This window comes from Mastacembelus armatus, chromosome 21 (genome assembly GCF_900324485.2).
Source record: "Mastacembelus armatus chromosome 21, fMasArm1.2, whole genome shotgun sequence".
Lineage (NCBI taxonomy): Eukaryota > Metazoa > Chordata > Actinopteri > Synbranchiformes > Mastacembelidae > Mastacembelus > Mastacembelus armatus.
Genome location: NC_046653.1, coordinates 8,414,021 through 8,429,615, shown reverse-complemented (window position 1 = coordinate 8,429,615; position 15,595 = coordinate 8,414,021). Strand labels below are relative to the sequence as shown.

Sequence of the window (15,595 nt, the reverse complement as noted above, 5' to 3'; positions counted from 1 at the left end):
GCCCCTACCTGCATCACAATGCCACTTCACGCTGATGCATCTTCCATTGGAACAGCCGAACTGGGTGAGGGGCTCACAGGTGGGGAAGGCTGAAAGGGTTTAAATAGAGGTAAACATCAAGTACAAGTCCGATGCAACTTCAGGAAATATTTACACTGTAATTATACATTTGACATTTATTATTTTAGGTGAAATTTCTTAGTTACTTTTTTTCACTGGAAACGAGATAAGTCTATATCCAAACACCTACACTATGCCCAGGTGAATTATTATTCATTATCATGGGTGTTTGTTTGATTTTAATGATTTTAGTATTTCATATAAAAAATAGGAAAGGTCAGAATCATCACCAGGGAACCATTAATGTATTTACAATGTTTTGTGCCAATCCGTCAAGCACATATTGAGATATTTCAAAGATAAGGTGAACACTATAACCTAGAGGGAAACACAAGGGAATCACTGAAGTTATTAGAAATCATCTTCTGGATGCCTTGGATACATGTACCAAATTCTATGGCCACCTATCCAATAGTCTCTGGGGTATTTTAGTCTGAAACAACGTGGTGGACCATCACTCTCATTCCTAGCAAATTGCCACTAGCATGGCAAACAATATGCAAATAGTTAACTATAATTTAAACTACTTAAACTGTGGTTATGATCTCCAATCTAAATCTAAAATTATAAATTGTAATTACCTAAAGGACCAGGTTTGACATATTAATGTCACCAAGAAGAACACCTTTTTCTTCATTTTCATTTAATTGTTTATCTTAACAGCTACGTACGTACGTACCCCCTTGAGTCTTTCAATCTGTCTTGTGGCTTTGAAAGTTTTAAAGTTTCTATGACATATATTTGATATCTGGCTTTATAAAGTCCTGACAATGTAAGCTGTGAAAGCAAATTACCACCTCTGTGGTCAGTCAATATCTGGTCTAACATGGATCACTGCGGTCAAGAAGACATCATAAACTAAACCAGTCTACATTAAAGTATCAATATCTTTTACCAGTGCTGCAGTAAGTATAGGAAAACAGATTCTACTGCTTTATGTGGACTGATGACATTGTCAGGATCAACATTTGTATTTGTAATTCCTGTTTCCGATTTTGAGATATTATCCAGTACTTTTAAACATCCTAACTGGATGCCCGAAGTTTTATTGACTTCACTATGAAATGAAAGTCTACATTTGAATTGATTTGTTGGCATCTGCTGCCGCCGCTGCCTGGAATACCTTGGGCACTGTCGAAAGGACATATTGTATCTTTATCAGACAAGTGTCTTCTATATTTCCCTCAAATGTGTAGGTCTCACTGACAGCGCATGACTTGTTGGAATTTAATATTCATTAATAATGAAGCATGAACATCCATAAATAATGAAGGTTTCAAGTAAACAGTGAGCCTGGCTAAAAATGAAACACCAGCATCCATAAATAATGACTGCTTCAAGTGAACAGAGAGCCCAGTATGAGACACTGTGTGACAACCACTAAACTACTGACAAACAGTATCCAAATTAGCATCAATCTCTAAGGCGGCCACCACTGAGCTTCAGGTGTTCCAAAACCTACAGTAGCTGCACTAAAGCTAAGTGAGGTGCCAGAGCTGCACAGTAGAGTGCCTACAGAGAAGTAATGCCCGAGGAAGCTCAGACAACAGTATGAGAGAGAATATGTTTTGCAGCGCAGCTTGATTATGATTGAATGAAGTCGAGCATGAACTTTAATTACTGCTTACACCCTGGCTGTTTGTGGCTGTGTATTGAAGCAGCTTAGGACACACAAAGGGAGGCTGAGCCGATACAGCACAGTGCAACGTTTGGCAAACATCAATCACTATATAAGGCTTATTTAATATAAATAGTGATGAAACGGGGAGTTTCAAACCTTTACCACTACTTTTAAATGTATGCTGCTAATTTATATAGTTCAACTTCACTGCTGAAAACATATTTTTCTCAGCCTAAAATATTCTGTTCGCTTGCATTAAAGAAGCCTAAATACAATCTTAAAAGAACACTAAAAAGCTAAGGGCATCTTAGTGTGCCATGCATTTTTATCATTTATGTTTTCCAACATTACAGAACACAAACACAAATTATACTAGCTGAAGTTGAGAGGTTGTGTAATACCACTGAGGCATGACTTAAAAACTGTGAACTGCTGTACAAAAAGCATACAGTTTACTCAGCACCACCCCTCCAAGCTGGTGCCCTCGCTGAGGGCATGTCTGGTTCTTGGTCGCAAAAAAAAAAAAAACTACATCAATAATACAACCCTTTAAATCCTCTTCATTGAATGAAGTAAAACACCATATTAAAGAAGTAATATCACTGTATGTGGACAACTGCAGCATTTAAAAAGTACGATGTGAATAGGCACAGATGTTTTCAGTCTTTATTGTACAAATGTTTTTCAGTGTGTGTTCTGCTCTGCACATTTTTCTGTCTATTAAAACCTGAGGTTATCTCTATAAGAGGAAACTGCAAATATTCTGAGAAGTGTCTGGCACAGTTGACTACATAAATTATAATGTCACGTTTTGAGTGTCCTGAGTTTTGAAATTTCACCACTTGATGACGCAATCGTTGAGATATGTTGTATTAGTCACTGTGGCTTTAAATACGCCTAGGCAAAACATAATAAACTGCAATGAGTCAACAGTTAGTGACTGCTGAAAGTACCCTCATTAGTATTGGATTCATTCACTAAGCTGGCCTATTTTACACCAATCACAGCAAAACTAATTTCAGTAGCAGTCGATTCCACACAGCATGACACCTGAATGGCATGAGCTTAATAGCCACATGTGACTCACTGCATGATTTTTCATCAGACATGTCCCCGCAATCATCCTCCTGGTCACAACTCCAGGCTTGAGGTATACATCGTCCGTTCTGGCAGGAGAACTGGTCGGCCTGACAGGGCTGGGCTGAGAAAGAAGAAAGAAGCCACTTGATTTAATCACACATGCATAAGTCACTGCAGGATGTGCACAACAACTCTAATGATCACTATATCACCGGGATGTCAGTACCGGCCCAGTGCAAACTCTTTATCATTCACGTACAGAATAGAATAGAATAGACCATAAGGTCTCAGGGCTGTTGGAACCGCGCTATCCTGATAGACCTTCAGTTACATGCTACAGTCACAGCACAAAAATAAATAAAACAATACAATATAAAAAAAGCACACAAACTGTGTCTTCCTGATGTGGGATATGAATTTTACTAATACTCATTGACTGCTTGCTGATTGAGCTTCACAGATTGATCATTGTTTCATACTCTCCTGAAAGGCACCACTGGGGACATGAGTGCTTTAGGTGTTCCTGGCATGCTGTTGCCCCTTGTAGGTGCTACAGCTCTTTGATACTGAAGAGTGCTCTCACGCAGTGAAATTGATTGCACTGTAATTAAAGTATTCGGATCTTGACCAAACCGGACACCTCATAATGAAGTAAGTGAAGAGCAAATACTTCAGAAGATGTAATTGAAAATATTTCTGTTTTTTTTAATGCACCATGTAAAGAATGATTTTGTCTAATGAAATAGTCTTTGTGTATAAATATGCTATAATAAACACACGTACCTTGTCTTTTGTACCCTACAGTATAATTGAGGCAGCTGTTTACAGACTGCACAAGCCTGATGAAATTCATTTGCAAAAATACACCAATTTAAATCAGTCGACGCTAAAGCCACAATATGTTCTTATTTGCAATCAATGTACACAGAGAACGAGTAAGAGTAGATAACAGATTTTTTTTAAAATACAGAATATGATCTCATATACTGATAAAAATTAAAAAATTGTTAAACTGCAGTCAAGATTGCACAGGATCTGAGATAGATATATAAGTGGAACAATACATACCAGTGCAGGTAGTGTTGGCCTCGTCCTCATTGTTACCGCAGTCATTTGTGCCATCACAAAGCCACCTTTTGGGAATGCAGCGATTGTTGCTGCATTTAAACTGATCAATAGGACAGGTGTGATTCTCTGCAAACACCAAACAAAAGTCAGTGAGTGACCTTGCCGGTCATACCCCAAAGAAACAAACATGTTAATAAACAGCACAAAAAAAAAAAAAAAAAAAAAAAAAAAACAAAGAAGAAAGAATGATAATGGAAAAAGAAGGTATTTCACACAGCTTTATTATTAAAACTAACTTAAAATAATAAAACATCATGTTGTCAGTTTCTATTTCCACAGGCGAGGGAGATGAAATTGTGTATTTTCTTAATATTAAAGCTTTATCAATTCATCGGCTCACCCGATCTTTCTCAGTCCTGTGGGGAAAAACATTCTATGTTCATATACAGTATATTGTATATTCATAGCTTGATAGTGTGATTTCCTTTTCTGCACCAGAACTAATCTTGCACACCATCAGTATACTGGGGTACATAAATTGTTGGTTTGTTCTTCAATTGAAAGTAATGAAGTTTCCATAACATTTTTACAGTTGCCTCATGTTTACCAGTATGTTTGCTATTTGGGCTTTGTGGCTTAATTTTTATTTTATATAAAGTCACGTCACTGAAATTAGCAGCCAAGCTAATTATTATTACATTTTTTCAGTCACGTCTTTTAACTTTAATTATACATTGACCATTCAGATTTATTAAGCCTCCCTACTCATAAATCATGCTAAATTAATTTGTCTGTAGTTCTGGGATACTGTGACACTACTCTGTGTGCATGATATATTACCTTTGATTTTGAGACAACATAATATCTAAGACAGTGGTGGTGGTGTTTGGCACTATCGCAGTGCCAGATGTTGCAAGAGTGAAGATACGCTGGAACCAAATAGATTCTGTAGTTATCTGGTGTCTTGTCACAGACACTGTTTCCAACATCTGAACATAATTTGAACTTTGTTTTCTATAACAAAGGCTAAACAAAATGATCACAATGAAAGTCTGACCACACTGTCAAGGAGGTTTTTGCAATTTGCAATTACTTATTAGAACATTATTTTCTCTTCATAAAGCTAAAAATCTATTTTCAAATCAATTTTTTGCCCTGGTGAATACTCTTATATTCACTAAAATAAACTATATTAGATGATTGATAAAATGAATGGTTTCCCAGCAGAATACATTTTTCAACTGTAATCATTCTGGCAGAGGATTACATTACTGTACTTTAGTGGGAACAGAGACAGAAAATGAACCAACATCTAAATGTCTAACATTGTATTTGATTGTTTGACTGACTTTGTTAAAAAGGGCAAAACCATGTGCACAAAAGCCAAAGGGAAGACAGCAATGTGGAGGACGGACAGTTTTCACTCCTACTCAGTGACATTTAGGAACACAGAAGTTGACAGCGAGAGAGAATCACCCTTAAAAATCTGGGGCTTTTCTTGCTTGGTACATGGCTGTGCATCTAAGTGTCTCACCATGTATTGGTGTATTTGTGTGTTTGCATGCAATGGTGCTGGTCTGCAGACTGTATTTTAATATTCTCACTGCAACTGTGGCTCTCCTCGTCGCTACCATCCAGACAATCATCATCTCCGTCACACTTCCACAAGGCCCGTATGCAGCGTTGATTATGGCACTGGAACTCATCACTTTTACATCGTTGTGGCTCTAAGCCACTGCTTGATGTTTCTGGGAGAAACAGGTGAGACAGACTCAACAAAGGGCTGCCTATAAAACCTATGTTAAGAGAAATGATTGCCATAGCTACAATAGCACACAAACTGTGTTAATAATGTCTTGTGAGCCTTGTGTGACCACAGGGATTTATTTTATACTTCTGTGTACCTACTGGGGTAACTCCCCACTTTTATTTATTTGTTGATTAGCAGAATTGCTAATAAATAATATAGTTAATTGATGCTATTTGATCTTCTGAGAAGCCAGGATTACGGCATACTGGGACATGATGTTCTTAGGCCTCTTGCTCTACCTGATTCATTATGTCCTCCTACCTGTGCAGGTGACATTGTTCTTCTCCAGAACTTGGTTGTCAGCGCAGGCACACACTCTGCCTCCTGGGATGGCAAGGCAGAGGGTACTGCAGCCTCCATAATTCACACTGCATGCGTTGTCACCTAGAGAAAAAGATCCAAAATAAAGTGTCTTCCTCATTTAAAGCTACATTTTCTAAAGCCCACCATAAATGTCATCTGACTTTTGTTGTCGTTTTGTCTGTTCTCCCTCTGTACAGTGACCAGCAGAGGATGAGGGTTCAGAGGTCCTGAGGTTAAAATAGATCATCTCATTGATACAAAACTCATTTCCTCTCTGTGAGAGAAATGCTGGGTGTCTGCCATGTGATCTATAATGATATGTCAAGTGAACTATTGGGAAGACTGTGGCTGAAAGACATTTGACATTTTTATCCATCTTGAAGGAATAATTTGTCTTTCTGCACAAAGCTGACACTCCAAGGGAAAAAATACTGTCACATATAAAGTTAAGGCATAAGGCACCTTTGTCACTTTCATTTAACACAGAGACCAAAGGCAGCACCTGACCCAATGAGATAAAGCGTTTGGTTTTGTAAGAGCCAATCAGTAATACGCAGAGGACTGGACAGCCAATTAATCTATCCTGTGACATGAGCAATGGAAAAATGTGCAACAAATATTTAGCAGCATGGTTTGAACAATAACCATCCATTCTTCTGTATCTTAGACTTGCTATGGCACAGTACCACTCAAAATCCACAGTTTTAAAGTTTTTGCATGAAAATCACTGTTCTGAAAATGAAAGAAACTCACACCATGAGTATAAAACCACATCACTCAAGTGTGTACAATTATATTTCTCTACAGTTAGAGTAAACGTCAACCTCTCTTCATCATTAACTGCCTGAGCACTGTTTATATGTTGCTATTATGGAATAACAAAAGAAACACCTGCTGTGAGGGCCTATGCAATTCTCCAATCGCAGCCGTGTCCACTCTCTGTCATATCTGTTCTTTTAAGCTTTCTTACAGCATGAATCCATCATCATTTGTTACAGAAGTGAGCAAACCTTGGTCGCCCTTATTTAACTTTACAGAGTGGAGTCCCAAGTGATTTCAAAGTGACTGTCACTTTTGATCACTGAGCGGCTTTACACCACAAAATCTGACACCAGTTGGCATACATGGAAATCTTGGGCGTATAAAGTACTCTTCATTGAAGAAAGGTGGGTAGGGTATATGAACGTCCGGGCATGCAGCACAGAGTGGTTTTATTTTCAGCGCAAGACAGCCACTTTCTGTGTTAGGGAAGCCACGGTTCAGTGGTGCTGGATGAGGAGTAAATGAAGGGAAAGCAGCCAACCTTGCTGACTCTGTGCATCATAGACACGCAGGCCAAATAGTGGTGGTCTCTCGCTCCGCAGCAGAGTGACATCGCTGGTGGACAGGTCCAGCTGGAAGACCGAAGCATTCATGTACTCCGTCCAAAAGATGAAATTACGATAATGGGAAATTCCGAAAGGATGGTTCAGCTCTTTTCCATTGTACACCACCTGCAACACGATGCAAACATGTGGTGTAATCAAAAGATTAGAAGAGCTATGGAAACACACCATCAGCAAGAGAAAATCCAATCACATCAACGAGGGTTCCAGCTGTTTGAATATGGGCTTAGAAATTATTTGATCACAGTATATGATAAATGTGAATCAATTTATTTGCACAAATTTATTCAAGCAGTGCCGTCTGCTTATAATAATGTTTGCTAGAATCTTGGCATTGATTAAATAGCATTTGCAAATAATTCATTAGCTTATTATGATTGTACAGTGACAGTCATAAGGAATGAAGGAATGTCTTGAAGGCAGTTAACGTGGGAAGAGAAGCAGTTGTCAATTTTTGACTGTTGCAAATTCACACCGTATCATTAATAAAATATGAAGGCCAGGTTTGGAGGCTGAAAGTTTTGTAATATTGATGTGATATTCCTAATGGATATTATGTCAATAAACTGAATAAAGATGGGCACAAAATATTGTAACAACAATGTATAGTGTGATTCTGAAAAGTTTAGAATTGTTTATTCAGTTGGGATTTTGAATTTCACCCTCGGTATGTCTATTAAATTCTTACAAGCTGATTCACTTTGAAGAAAAACAGCTAAAATGATTCCTGGATATAATAGACACTATACTGAAACTTACAATTCTTCCAGTCCCGTTGAGATGAATCTTTTCAATATGATCGTAGTAGGCGTCACACCAGTACATTGTGCTGGTGCTGTGGTCCAGTGTCAGACCATTGGGCCACAGCATGTTAGATGTCACGAAAATGCGCCGATTGGACCCATCCATCCAGGCTTTCTCTATGCGTCCTATGCTGTCATTAACCTCATCCTCTTCCCAGTCTGTCCAGTACATCCAGCTATCATATGGAGAGACACACATATACAGTAAAGACAAACAAATGTTGCACCAATAAACTAACCTAAAGGGACACTGATGAAGTTCAGGGTTGCACATTATTCTTGCCGCAACATCAGTAGATCCTAATCCAAACTACAGCTCATCACAACTCACAGTCAAACTAAGGCAGTTAATTTTAGCTGTCTGCTTCTCATTCATATACATTCTTGATAAAGTGGTGTGTAATGCTTGTTGATCCCTCCACCACCCTCTTCCTCCTGCTTTGATTTCTTATCAGTAAATATGCACGTGACACAACATTTCTGCAGGCTTCTCTCAAAATGATCTATTACTAATTACAGTGAAATGTTGCCTGCGTGCTCTACTCTCTACTTCACAGAGAAGGCATTAGTGTGCTCCAATGCTGAATCTTTCACATGTTGCTTTGATTCATCCAGGGACCATTACAGAGAACACAACCTGTACTGCCAAATATATAACATATAAACATTAGTTCAGAAAATCTATTTCCCAAATGTAACACCAAATAATCAAACATCCCTGGTAGTGCATCTTGGCTTATGAAATTATTCAGGCTTATCAAGTTAAAGTGCAGCTTGACTACACATCAAGGCAAAGTTGGAAGTCTCATAGTCCCCTAGCAAAAAAATAAAATAAAATAAAAGTTTTCAGGGCATCTTGTGTATGCCGAGACTGCAACTCTCAGTGGACGTGTGGTACTGTATTTGAAACACGATTGGGTCACCAATTTGATGTGATCTGTTCTCTAGTAACATGCCCAGGGGATTTGCTCTGTTTAAGTGTTGCTGACTGAACCATGCGGCCCCTGTTTCTCATCAATGATAGAGGGCTGGCTTAGACAAGATGAAACAGAATGGGATATGGAGGTGAATGAAGACTCCCTCTGTCTTGGAGTCATCTTTACACTTCATGACTTATTCAGTGGTGCTTACTACTCACATGCAGACACAGGCCTGCCTGCACACAAACACCACACCGGATGGACATGTGACAGTTTCACTGTCATAGTAAGAAAAATGTGAATACAACTTCCATTGTATTGAGTAAAGACAGAATAGAATAAAATCCTGAATATAATATTATCAACGATCCATATTTCCTGGATTTCCTTCACCTTATGTGCTAATAATCTGAATAGCCTTGGGTGTTGGTATTGGGACTGTTGGTTGGACAACATAAAACATTTAAATCATCATTTTGATTTTGGGGACCTTGTGATGGCATTTTCCCCAATTTGATGACATTTTATTGACCAAAGCGTAATCAATTGATTGCAGCCATATTTGCAATCAGTACGACATGCTATTCTATCCTCAAAGGGCATACTCATGTAATTAATATGTACAAATAAACTTCAAATTAGAAGATTCATGGAAGTTTCTATAAAGCTGTTTGCAGCAATAAGCTATAAGTTAATTTATTTTTAATGTGAAGATGTGCATAAAATTCATAATACAACAAAGATACCTAGCTATGACACTGTTAAGTTGACACTAGTAGTCCTTATCATGTCAACACAGACTGAGGGTGGCAAACAGAGCAGAAAATAAGGTTGTGAAAATGCAGTTAAGAAATCGGTGCACCCATTTCACCTGAAGAGAACCTTCCAGCAGAGCAGATAGAGATCAAAGGACTGTCAGGTTCAGGCTGAATGCTCCCTCAGAAGCCCAAAACTAGCTTTTCTAATCATTGTGCTGTCAGTGGGAAGGTCAGAGTAAATGCTATTAATCCTTATACAAAAAGTAATTTTTTTTTTTTGTTCAAGGATATGGAATCACCGCCAACACTGCTGCTAAGGTATAGCCATCAGGGCTGAAATTCTAAAAAAGAAAAAAAAAAAAAGTACAGCATATAAAATGATTCCCGGATATTTCCTTATTAGTCTCAGATTTTTAAAGCACAGTTGTTTGCATGTTTTTTTTTTTTTATGCAAAATAAAGGCCTACATGCAAAGTGATTTTAAAATCACTGTCTGTTTTATCACTGGGATAAATATAATTTTCCTTCAATATTCTGTCGGCACCACTGTGAAATATGACTTGAATATGAATGTTTGAATCAGTATCACTGTTATTGGTAAGAACAAAGCACAACACTAGAAAGATGGCAAACAGCTGCCTTAATTGTTATTTAGGACTTGAAGGTGCTGATAAATACTATAGACAAATCAAAAGAAAGAAAAAAACACTCCAAAATAAGGATGAACACAGTAGGATTTAGTTTGGTGTACACCATAGCAGTGAAACAACTGTGTATAGCAGAATGGCAAGAACAATCCCTTTGAGGCTTGAAAACTAATCTCTGACTGCTATGGATTTGGTATGTGTTAATAAGATTTAAGCCTGAAAATCTTCATCCTTCAGATCCTTGAGACACCATTTTTCAGTATCTTCTCTTTATGCTAATGTCCATCTCTGTTAGTGGGGTCCTCCATATATAAACTTGTAAAGGAAAACCAAATGATCCATCGATGAGGATTACACAGATTTCAAACAGGTTAATTGTGGCTATCAAGCTGGTTGCTGTGGTTTAGGTTCAGGAAACAAAATGATTTTCTTTCTCCCCCACAACCCTCTACTCATTAAAACAGCAGCTGCTCTCTAAGTTTAACCATGCTGCTTTACTTGGGGGTGGAGGTGCACCCCACACTTTCTTCTGATCGGTGTTTGATGTGATCATCAGTCAAAGCATATGTCTGCCAGACCTTCAGGATTAACATTTCAAGCAAAGTGATATTGAGTTATACAAAAAGGCAGAGGACTAACTACAACCATGTTTTATGTATTTGCAACAAGAAGGTTCAAAACAAAACATTTTTGTATGCCATTCTCGGCAGCTGTCAGATATCTGAATACCATCCCTTGGCACACCACCACAGTGTTCTTTCTTTTTCTCCTACCTTGGTTCACACATGTTGGTTGTGTTTGAAAAAAAACCTGTGCCTTACCACCGGTATTTGAGGTAAAAAAAAAAAAAAAAGGTGCAAAAGTAAACATGGCATATATTTTATGGCAATTTACATGAAATCTTAATTTTTTAGTAAAAGTTTGACTTGTAAAAAAGGAGTTATAACAGGAAAACACCAACACATACTTTTAAAGAGAGGGTACTGCACAAGTCCAATATGCAGCACACTCACAAAGTTCAGCACCAGAACCAAAGTAGAGTTTAGGATGTGTGGGGGCACAATGACTGGAGGAAAACATTTAATACAGAGTGTGTCCTTTCATTATTCATTTAGATTAAATTAAATCTAACCAATATATATCTAGATTCAAGATCTGGTGGCAACAAACTGATAGATTAAAATAAAATTGCAGAAAGGACAGCGTTTTTTTTGTTTTTGTTTTTTTTTTTTTTGTGAAATTCTCCACACCCCATTTGGACATGTGAAGGGCAAGATAATTATTTTTTCTCATTGACTGTCAGTACTGAAAGAAATTACACTGGAAAAGACTGCAAAATCAAAATCAGGTTTTTTCCTTGCTTTTTTTATACCTCTGTCATATTTCACCCACAGCCCGCCCATATCTAATTAATTTGTACCTCTAGCAATATATGTTACAAGCATATTTTTTCTTTGAAATACAACTGGGTACAGGGATGTCTTTTTCACAAAAACAACCTTACATTGTTACAGAACATTGGTGAAAGGGTATTTTCTTACCTGTTAAGAGGGTCAACCACGATGGCCCGGGGGTGTGACATGTTTCCTTCCAACAAAGTTTTTCTGGTCTGTGAGGCTCTCTCCAGCCTGGCGACACTGATAGTCTTCCTGTAGCCATCGTTAGTCCAATACAAGTTATTCCCAATCCAGTCTACGGAGATGCCTTCAACATTGTCAAGCTCTGCAACAGAATCAGCATTAAAATAATTCAGCAGAACCACTGAACATATGCAGAAAAGAAAGCAAACCTCTCCTGTGCACTACTGTAACTTTGATTGGTTTTACAATCAGTAATATCTCAATTCAATGTAAAGAAAATAGGAGCACTAAAAAATAGTATTCTGGCAATCTTGTGTCCAGAATGCCTCACAGGAAAAATATAATGAATGCAATCATCAAGGAATTTGTATTAAGAAAATCAGTTTCCAAATATGAAGGCAACAAAATTTTGTTTAGTAAAATCATAATGCCATTCAGTGACATCTAATTTATTTAATAGTGAATGTTATGGTTCTTAGTCATTAGTAAAATGTTGTAGACATATTGCAGAATTAAGAGCTACAGACCTCATCTTGATATGAGGTACAATATATGATAAGGAATGGAGTAAGTTTTGAATAGAATTAACAGTGTTAAATGGCTTTAACCTTGCAATAGTAAGTAACAATTATTTCATTCAGTCAGCTAAACTTCTAGGCAGATACTGCATTATTATAAAAAACACCATTTAGACCCACCATCTTTGAGTATTGTCTCTCGGCTGCTTCCATCGATTTTTTGCCGCCCAATAAGGAAACTGGTGGTGTCAGCAAAGTAGATGTGTCCCAATTCTGCATGATAGTCGATGGCTCGAGGGTTTACCAGGTCCTCGATTGGCACCATGTGCTCATCGCTGGACTTGATGTTCATATCGAGGCCTCGGATCACTCCGGGACGCCCCTTGCCATAGAATAGGAAGAGATCGTTTTTGGGCTCTACAAGGAAAGAAAGGACACAACCATTTTTTTTACTGTTATTGCCAATTAATTGGTCTAATTCATCAGCGCTGATCCAAGCATTAAACCCTCTTACCAGCCACATTGTTCTTATATGTGAGCCAGAGCCAAGGGCATCCATCCACCTTAATGGAGCCAGTAATCAGTGCCAATGACTATACTCTCTACCCTCAATCACAATCCTGCTACAAAGCTGCCTTGACAGTAAGAGAAGGAAAATGCTTGAGCAAACAGACAATGGCAATACTTACCTTGGCTTGTGAACACTGCTTCTGATCTAAAATAACATTGGATCGGGATAGAAAAAGCAAACAGAGAGACCTAGAAAGCTGAGGTAGCTCCTCGGTGGCCCACCAGCTACACAGGGGGCTGTATGTTCTCGAACCCTTTGGGATCCTCCGTAGAGGAAGGAGGTGAAATGAAAGAGGGCTTCCAGTGAGAGAAGCAGACCTCTCGTCGCTTTCAGCCCTGCCCAAGAGACTGGGATACTGAGGGTGAGGACCACACATGCCTTGCTTCAATTTATCATTTTGTGAAGGAAAACCCGAGTACCCAAGAGACAATTAAACATTGCAACAGACCCAGATATCAAACCCTACTGTGACTGCTGTATGAAGAAGCACTACCATTTAGCACCGAATCTCATTATGCTCAGGGAGTGGGAAAGCATGAGCAAAAGAAAGATAGCTTGTGTCATCAGAACATCTATGAGAGGGGAATAAATCAAATGTGTCATGCCAAGCCTCTCAATGCTTCGTTACTCTGATCGAAATGTGGTGGGCCCTCAGATTGTGTCATCAATTTGATCTTATGCTTTTATTGTCAACTACACAATGTCCAGCAATTGATCAGACCAGCTAACACATGCAGACAAACTTAAAATCTCATTATTGCAATAATCAATCAGGCTTGCAGCAGGTCGATAGTAAAATGCCACTTTCAAATGGGGCTGTCCACTAGCAATCATCTTTATCACTGTCAGTATAAGGCTGATGCAAGTGTGACACACCCCAAACATTAATTTGACGTATGACCTTTGTAGATCTATGTGGAAATCAAAAAGAACAGAAATACAGAATGTCTTTTTCAGGCACTGGCAATGACAATCTTTCAGAAGACAATTTCTGTGGGAGAAACATGACAGCTTTAAAGGAACTAAAATGCACAATGTTGTATCTATTTATTGTGTAGTACATCCAAGACAAAATGTGTACTGACTTTTACAGGACTGTCCATCAGAGCCCAAGCTGTAGCCAGTGCGACAGCGGCAGGTTCTGGACTTGTAGCTCCCACTCAGAAGGCAGATATGAGAGCATCCACCTGGTTTTCCATAAGAATCGATTTCACATGCATGACTCCTGACTGTGGACAAAATCAGGAGGGACACTGAAATCATTATAAGTGAATGAAGCTTTTTCTGTACTAACCCAGACTCCAGCTTTTGAGTTATAAAATGGGCTGGATTCTTGCACATTAACCTATAAGGAAAATGTCCTTTACCTTTTGGCTGAGTGAGTTTGTGGTAAACACGAAGTCCTCTAGTATTCCCCAGGCTAACTAGTGTCATGCTCTCGGCTGTGATGTTAAACCTGTGGATCTTGAGCAGCTCAACAGAGGGACTCCCTTTGGAAGGGTCAGCGTGGGTAACATAGAGGTAGTCCTCAAACACAGCTAATGCATAAATATACGACACCTGAAAAACAAGAAAGATCTGTGGTGCTTTTTTTTCTTAAGCCAAAAATAAGTAATACACAAGAGGAATACAAACAAAAAAAGACAAAAAAAAACAAGTTAATGAGATGAGTTTTATCTTATAACATGCAGCAAGCATGGAGGGGATGGAACAGTGTAGGGGCTGTACATTTGGCAGTCCACATGGGGTCAAATGCTGGACTCCACTGGGAAACCACAGGCCCTGACACCACAGCCTCAATGTTAACATTTAGCAGGCTGACACCCACACAAACCGACATAGTTGGATGAGCTGTGCTCACAAGAAGTACACCTAAGCTCACAGGGTGATACCTGGGTATCAGGGGCACCAAAACCCTGCATCAGAATAAAAATAAAAAATAAAAAAAAAACACTCAACCGTCTACTCTATGGAATTTGGCCTCAGCACTCTACTTTTACATGGTAACCTCAATACATACTATTTTAAAGGGTGTACATATACTCTTCTTGCAGCTTTACCTACAGCTCATGTTATGCATGCTATTTGGTACTTGCTGGATGGAATAAGATGACAGAATCAACCAGACAGGATCGATCTCATAAGAGGGAAGATGCAAAATAGAAGTGAGATGAAATGATGAAATTATTACTTTTAACATGGCTTAATGTTTATAGGGAATACAATAGTAAAGCCATGTTACATAAGATCAATCCACAGCACTCCAGCCAATCAGAATCAAGACTTTTTCTGACCACAATAGTAAATATGAATATAGAACATTTAGAGAGCCAAGGATACTTTAAATATCATGTTTTACTGCGAGAAAATTCAGACAAATCTGAGGGAACAAGTATTTATAGTTTTCAGTT

At 38.4% G+C, this 15,595-nt stretch overlaps 1 protein-coding gene across 1 annotated transcript in view; it reads right to left on the bottom strand.

Annotated features, from left to right (window-relative positions):
* lrp1bb (low density lipoprotein receptor-related protein 1Bb) overlaps positions 1 to 15,595 on the bottom strand; it is a 236,311-nt gene that overhangs the window by 111,334 nt on the left and 109,382 nt on the right. Inside the window, exons 9-19 of the mRNA XM_026295401.1 lie at positions 14,552 to 14,744; positions 14,270 to 14,413; positions 12,794 to 13,030; positions 12,057 to 12,237; positions 8,147 to 8,366; positions 7,306 to 7,495; positions 5,961 to 6,083; positions 5,494 to 5,637; positions 3,890 to 4,015; positions 2,829 to 2,942; positions 9 to 89 (exon numbers count right to left, since the gene is read on the bottom strand). Of these exons, the coding sequence (XP_026151186.1) occupies positions 9 to 89; positions 2,829 to 2,942; positions 3,890 to 4,015; positions 5,494 to 5,637; positions 5,961 to 6,083; positions 7,306 to 7,495; positions 8,147 to 8,366; positions 12,057 to 12,237; positions 12,794 to 13,030; positions 14,270 to 14,413; positions 14,552 to 14,744 (1,753 nt within the window). The remainder of the gene's footprint in view (positions 1 to 8; positions 90 to 2,828; positions 2,943 to 3,889; positions 4,016 to 5,493; positions 5,638 to 5,960; positions 6,084 to 7,305; positions 7,496 to 8,146; positions 8,367 to 12,056; positions 12,238 to 12,793; positions 13,031 to 14,269; positions 14,414 to 14,551; positions 14,745 to 15,595) is intronic.